General features: G+C 43.4%; 1 protein-coding gene and 1 long non-coding RNA gene across 2 annotated transcripts; both read left to right on the top strand.

Annotated features, from left to right (window-relative positions):
* The first annotated feature begins 1,136 nt into the window (after positions 1-1,136).
* On the top strand, positions 1,137-2,802 carry LOC149402317 (uncharacterized). Its single transcript, XR_016296193.1, has 3 exons — positions 1,137-1,387; positions 1,490-1,562; positions 2,487-2,802. It is a non-coding gene; the product is annotated as an uncharacterized LOC149402317 (long non-coding RNA).
* Positions 2,803-5,242: 2,440 nt separating this feature from the next.
* Positions 5,243-6,565, top strand: LOC149402316 (uncharacterized). The gene has a single exon (XM_089608317.1). The coding sequence runs from the start codon at positions 5,243-5,245 to the stop codon at positions 6,563-6,565; it is 1,323 nt and encodes a 440-aa protein (XP_089464443.1).
* Positions 6,566-7,726: the final 1,161 nt, after the last annotated feature.

The raw sequence follows: 7,726 nt of genomic DNA, 5'->3' as shown, positions 1-7,726 counted from the left end.
AGATCAATTCCAACACGGCGGCACACGGCGGAGGAGGCACACGGCGGAGGAGGAGAAACCAGAGAGAAAAATGGGGATTTTAGGGTTTGGGAGCGAATGAGGGAACTGGGTCGCGATCTGGTATTTAAAGACATTTAGCGACGATAAAATCGTCGCTAATTGATTTAACATCGTCGCTAATTGATTTATTCGTCACTAATAGTAAATTTCACGTATTTAGCGACGATTAAATCGTCGCTAAATCATTTCGTTTTAATTAAATGGGAGGGATTTTTCCCTCTTTAAAATTTGTTAAAATTCGAAATCATTTAGCGACGAGAAATTCTTTGCTAAATGTTTTCGTTTTAATTAAATTGGAGGGACTTTTCCCTATTTAGAATTCGAAATTAATTCTACATTATTAGCGACGACACTATCGTCGCTAAATGAATTCACAAATAATTAGCGACAATAAAATCGTCGCTAATTATTTTCCCGCGAACTTAGCGACGACAAAAATAAATTAGCGACGATAAATTCGTCGCTAATTATCTTTGCCGCCAAACTTTAATATTTTTGGCACCAAAAAATCAGCGACGATATTATCGTCACTAAAAGGGTGATTAGCGACGATTTATTAGCGACGATTTAGTCGTCGCTAATAGTTTCGTCGCTAAAAGTGGTATATCTTGTAGTGACTTACGTTTAATAAACGAGCTTCCGTTTGCTATTATTAAATTCTTGAGTGAATTATGATCATATAGGTTTATTGAATTAATTTAAAATATTTTAAGGTAATAGAAAATTTCGGAATAAATAAATGATTTATCGATTTCGTCTCGAATAATAAATTATTTTATGAAGAAATATTCTAGAGCTTAATTTAAGAAATAAATTCTTAAGGACGAGAATTATTTCCGAAAAACCTTAAATATATTTAAATTAATCGACAACGAACGAGAAAATTCTCGGTTTAATCATATAATTAAAATCCGATCGGTTACAGATTTAATTTAATAATTATGTGATAAAGGATATAATTGTAACAATATTCAGGACCCATTTGAAAGAAATATTGAAGGTGGGGTCAGTTTGAAGTTACAAAAGAAATATTGAAGGTGGGGTCAGGTTGAACTTTCGCTCTCTTCCTTATCCCCTCCTTCAACTTCTTCCTCCTCCTTCTTTCATCTTCTCGCGCGCCCGACCTGCAAAAGAAAAGAACCAGGAAAAAAACACCGATCTTCTTCTTCTTTGTCGCCATCAGCTCCGCGACCCCGACCACAACACCTATTCACCCAGCCATGCCACGAACCAGGAAAATCGCGAGCAAGCCCCGGCGCACAACAGACCGCGCGCGCGAATCTGGCCACCGGAGAAGAAGAAGTGGACCTCGGTGAAGCTATTGCATGTAAGAATTGGATTTAATTCCTCCAATTTCTCTCCGAATTCCTTTGAATTCCTTCTAGGGTTTGAAACCCCTTTCTTGGTTCTTCTTGGCCGCGTGTTCCAGGAGCTTCGGCGAGCGTCTCGGACGGGGCAAGGAGATAAGATTTGGCCTTGGTAGCTCGATTCCTCAAGTTGAGGTAAGAAATTTCTCACTTAGTCATGAAATCCAAAATTTAGGGTTTATGAAAATGGAATTGGGGCTTTGTGATTCTGAGATTGAGTTGATGATTTTTGGATTGGTTTTATGCTCGGATTTGTGAGTAAAATTGATTCCTTCTATTTGTTTTTAGATTGGAATTATTAGGTGATGAAGTACTGTTTTTGCCGTGTGAAATTCTTGCCGTGTGTGTGTGTTTGTGATGTTGTTTTAAATTCTGAAACAGTTAATGTTATTGTTGGTCGAGTCGGAAAAATTCTAGTTTGGATTTGTGATTCGGTGATGATTCGTTGTTTGATAGATTTTCTCTCATTGTTCGTTTGGGCGAGACTTTTTGAATGTGTTTGTTGGCTGATTGTTATCTCGGTTTGAGACTGAAATCTGGTCGGATATGTTGATTTTGGCTGATTTGATGTGTGTGTTGGTTCCGGCCGGACTTTGAGTCGAGCCATTTATTTGTTCGAACTTGGTCGACCTATGATTACGCTAACCGTTTTGCTTAGGATATGAGAATTGAGGTATGAATTGGTTTGAATTAGTTATTGTGGTTTGAGATTGATTTTTGATATTCGGTTTGTTCGGTTCTGGATTTGGAAATGATTTGGTCTGGTTTGATTGGTTTGATTTGAGAATTGACATGAAATTGGTTGTTATGATTTGAGATTGATGTTCGTTTAGTTCGGTTCTGGATTTGGAAATGATTTGGTCTGGTTTGATTGGTTTGGTTTGGTTGTTTCGTTTCATTTTCGATTTGGAAATGATTTGATTTGTTTGAGAATTGGTTTTGTTTGTCGGAACTTTGAAAATCTCTCGGGCCTTAGTAAAAGATCGAGAATTCAAATTTTTAGATTCGAGTCTGAGTTGAAATTATTGGTTGACTTGATATCTATGTTGAATTTCGCAGCTTATACGTGGATCGAGTCGGACAAGCTAAAGTCAGTGGAATTGGACGCATCGAAACCGGAAGTTAGAGAATTCATAAAAAGACTAGATCCCGATCTAACTCGTGAGTTCCTGAATCGCTTTATAGCGTTCAATACTCTCGAGTTAGATCGTATATCTAATGATTTAGATTTATTTTAAATAATTCTTAATTATTTAATTAAAAGATGTTCGGGAATTTAATTTTTGGTTAATTAATTTCGATTTTCTCGGTTTGTCAGACTTCGGATTATTTATTTAGTTTATTTAAGACTCGTTAAAATAATGATTGGATTTTATTTCGTACTATCCTTTCGATACTAACACGTACGGGTCTTAAATAAGTTTAATTTCTGAAAAACCGGGAAATAAGTAAATTAAATTCTCGAACCCCGAACCGACTCGCAACGATCCTGATAATGAACCTTAAATTCTTCAACATTTCTGAATCGAATAACTAATGAAGTTTCAACTTCGTATTCTAGTTCTCTCGACGCTCTAGGACATGTTAGATAGTCTCGAGAAGTGTGCATATCGAAGAAACTCCTCAAGTCAACAAGTTTTTCGATGAACTATTACAGGTAAGTGTGGAGACCTAAGTCAACTACATACCAAGGGAATAACTCTGTTTACATGCATTGTGACGTGTTACTAAACAAGAGTAGGAAAATCCATAAAAACGAATAATCTCAAAGATTAAGGCTTCGGCCGCTTTTCTTGAAAACTTGCACGGGTTCCCCTGATAAGTTCAAACATAGACTTGTGTAACCCATCCTCTACTATGTGATATAATCATCCCTTAAATTTTGCGCCTGACACATTAGCATGGGGGAGACAAGAGTTTAACTCTCGGATTCAAATCGAGGGTATAAGTATTGGGAGTCACGTCCCAAGTCTTCAACTTAAAACACTAATGAGCGTAAAAGGGGAATGAAATCTCTTTAAGGGTTTATCCTGAGTCGCTCTCCTATAAGTAGCATTGATGTGTACTCTGAGTGCTAACGAGTACCCAAATCATAATGAAATTTTATCAGCGGTACCCGCAAGTCGTTGACTTGTCTTGAGGACTGTGGGAGTCAGAAATCAAATTTCTAAAAAATAAAAATAACAAAACCATTTAAGTTGGGCTTTGGACCGACCAAAGCCCAACAATTGACTTAGCCCGGCTCCCAAGGATATGTCTGGACCCAGCTCGACACATGGAGCTCGGCCCAGGCCCAATAAAGAGCTCGGTTCGTCACAGGAAGAGCCGTCCGCGTTGACTCAGCACGAAGAAGTGGTCTCGGTCAGATGAAAGACCTCGCCGCGAAGATTGGATCTGGGGTAGCTTTGACTAGCGACGTGATGGAGACGAGCTGACGAACACGTGTCCGCTTCTACAGGCCAACCTCGACTATAAATAGAAGCTGATATGTCAAAATTCACACACGCAAGCAACCAGTTATTCTCGATTATTTATTACCTTATTTTGAATTCATCTCTGTTAAGTTCAACACTTCGTCTCCTTCCGATCTGTAATTTATTCAGTTATAAATAAAAGCTTCGAGCAATTATATTTTATTCTGGTTCATTTCTTTCGAATTTCCTTTTTTGCTTCTTATACGACGTCTCGTGAAACCCATACTTATAATAAATCAAATATATAAACGCTATATTATAATTTGAGGTTGTTGAAATCGACATCAACAATTTGGCGCCGTCTGTGGGAACCACCAGCGAGACTAACCTCGAAAGAAGTAGATTCGCCAGAAAAACAAAGTCATGTCTTCCACCCCAACTCACTATGAATCGGGAGAGGCAATCCATCCGGGGATCAGTGTAATCCTGGATATGATGAACAAAAAAAAAATTGAAAGTCAAGAGGAAACCAACCGGAGCCTCAACGCCCGGCTGGACTCTCTCTGGACCCCTCAAAATACTCCGGGTCAACAGCCGGGATCCGGCCAAGTGACTGCCTTAGATTCCGCTCGCAACGCGGCGTCAGCTGCGCAAACGAGCCGGTCTCTTCCTCCCGGAATCCGTTTGGACTTCTCCGGGATGCAAGTCCCTCAGGGCACGGACCTACCTCCGGGTTCAAGTTCACAGCCCGGAGGGGGAACAGAAGAGGTCCCTACAGAAGCCGCGATCGATCTGGAGGGACTGCCCCCACCCCCGCCAGCGGGTGCACCTCAAGGATCTTTCCCGACTGATTTCGGACCTCGCCCTGCAACGACTTTCCAGATGTTCACCCCCCAATATTTTGGCGGGCAGAACCAGACGCACACTAACCGGGGCGAAGCTACTACGGTCACACCAGTGCGCACGGGACTTCGCCATTTTCAAGAAGGCGAACCCAGCACGACGGAATTCGAAAAATTCAAAGAGTCGGTAACAGCCGAGCTAAAGGTTGTTCGCTCAAAATTCCACAGTGCGACCAGCTCGACCCCAGAGATAGACCGACTTGTCGCCGAAACGGGAAGAACCCATTTCGCAAAAAATATAACCGACGTCTTTATTGGGGATGCCGGGAAAGTTCGGCTCCCACTGTATAACGGGACCTCGAACCCGAAAGCTTGCATCCTGTCTTTCAGGATTGCGATGGGACGAGCCATGCTAACAGAGAGAGAACAAGAGGCAGGGTAATGCCCGTTGTTCGCTGAAAGCTTGTTTGGAGCTGCCTTGGAATGCTTCTCCAGACTCGAGCCGAACTCCATCGATAGCTTCGCCAAACTGTCGGCAGCCTTCCTAAAACATTATTCGATGTTCATTGAAGACGAACTCACGATAGCTGACCTATGGGGGGTTCAACAGAAGGAAAATGAATCCTTAAAGGATTATATGGTCCGCTATAAGGATGTGCTCCCGAAAATTTCCAATGTTAACCCCGAATCAGCCATAACCTCCCTGAGGAACGGACTATGGCATGAATCGAGGTTCAAGTTGGAAATGACTGTGAACCGGCCCCTGTCGCTAGAAGACGCAATCCACAAAGCCGCGAACTACGCCAAAGCCGAGGAGGAGTTCGCCTTCTTGGCAAAACAGCGTGCAGCCGAAAAGAAACCCCACGCTAACATATGGGTACGCCCCGTAAGCGCTGGGAACAATCTTTGCAGGCCCAGTCCTCAAGAGGTCGGAACGCAAACCAGGAAGCAGCACGCCCCTCCAGGTTTCGTTTTCAATATAGGAGAAGAAAGCAAGGAGGGAGGTCCCCAAGCAAAAAAATGGACCAGGGATCCAAACGCGTTCTCCGAATTCCACCAAGCCACCGACCATGCCACAATAAATTGCGAAACTATGCGCAAAGTACTGGCCGAAAAGTCTGCAAAGGGGGAACTGAAAAATGTCGACCTGGGTTCCCCGCCCAAGAAGAAGGTTTTTAATAACCGCGGCAGAGGCAATCCCTCGCCAAAAAGATCTAGGCCCATCGAAGAAGGGGAGCCAGAATCCCCGCCGATCGCGGCAAAACACCGAGTCGACTTCATAATGGGTGGATCGAAGTTTTGCAAAAGCTCAGTCAATTCAATTAAGGCTCATCAGCGTCAGCTGACGAACAAGACCGTCAAGATCGAAGAAGACCAAGATGTCCGAATCTCATTCTCCGAGAGAGAAGCCGCCGGGACAGCGGACCAGCATGACGATGCGCTCGTAATAACAATCGACGTGTCCAACTGTGAGGTCGCTCGAGTCCTAATCAATGGGGAAAGCTCCGTAGATCTAATCTTCAAAGATACCCTTAAGAGCATGGGGATCGAAGAATCAGAGATCGAGATGGAGCAGACCCAATTAACGGGCTTCAACGGGTCGACCACTCCCTCAATAGGAACCATCAAACTGCCCGTTAAAACCAATGCTATAAATAAGATAGTCGAATTCCAGGTCCTGGAATGCCTCTCCCCTTACAATATTATCTTAGGGCAACCGTGGATACATCGAATGAGGGCCGTTCCCTCTACCTTTCATCGGTGTATCCGGTTCCCCACGCTTGAAGGAGTAGGCGAGATAAGAGGTAATCAGGCGACCTCCCGAAGCTGCTACCTCACTAACCACAAGCAAAATGTTAAAGAATCTAGTGAGAAGCAATAGCAATTAACGAACTTAGAGTCCACAAAAAATGAAGGCTCTAAACTAGAAGAACGGGACTCCCCGAGCACTGAAATGACGGTACAAATATAACTCGACGGTCTCGACCCCTCCAAGTGCGTGGGAATCAGAGCCGAGCTAAAAGGGGGAATACAACAAGAACTGATTTGTTTCCTAAAACGGAACAAATCTACCTTTGCTTGGACCGCGGAAGATATGCCAGGGATTAGCATCGACGTTACGCAGAAAAGGCGTAAACTTGGTCCCGACAGAGCATCAATAGTTAACGACGAAGTCGAAAGACTCCTAAAGGCTAACTCAATCCGCAAAGTCAAATATCCGGACTGGTTGGAAAATACCGTCGTCGTAAAAAAGAAAAATGGAAAATGGAGGGTATGCATCGACTTCACTGATTTGAATAAAGCATGCCCCAAAGACAGCTTCCCCTTGCCATGCATCGACCAGCTGGTAGAGGCAGCCGCGGGACACAAAATGCTTTCGTTCATGGACGCATTCTCTGGACATAACCAGATCCTAATGCACCCGGACGATCAAGAGAAAACGGCTTTCATAACTGACCGAGGCACCTATTGCTACAAGGTCATGCCATTTGGACTAAAAAACTCTGGCGCAACCTATCAAAGGCTAGTCAACGAAATGTTCAAAGAAAAAATAGGAAAAACCATGGAGGTGTACATTGATGACATGCTCGTCAAGTCCCTAAGAGAATGTGATCACGTAGGGCACTTGCAGGAATGCTTCGAGGTATTGAACGAATACCAAATGAAGTTAAACCCCGCCAAGTGTTCCTTCGGGGTATCGTCTGGAAAATTTCTTGGGTATCTGGTCACCCAACGTGGAATTGAGGCAAATCCAGACCAACTAAACGCCCTGAGGGAAATGCCCTCACCCCGTAATAGGCGAGAAGTGCAGCGACTAACAGGCCGCATCGCCGCCGTCAATCGCTTCATCTCTCGATCTACCGATAATTGCCTCCCGTTCTATCGACTCCTGAAAGGAAATAAGAAACTCGAGTGGAGCGAAAAATGTGAGGAGGCATTCAAAGAACTTAAAGCGTACCTAGAGACACCCCCGATTTTAGCAAAACCTGTGACAGGGGAACCTCTCTACTTATACATTGCCGTCTCCCAGGCAGCGGTTAGT

The sequence above is a fragment of the Urtica dioica genome, chromosome 3 (genome assembly GCF_054948205.1).
Source record: "Urtica dioica subsp. dioica isolate 48M chromosome 3, U.dioica_male_clone48M_v1_H2, whole genome shotgun sequence".
Lineage (NCBI taxonomy): Eukaryota > Viridiplantae > Streptophyta > Magnoliopsida > Rosales > Urticaceae > Urtica > Urtica dioica.
The sequence above is the reverse complement of the archived record's forward strand: the minus strand, read 5'-3'. Positions and strand labels throughout refer to the sequence as shown.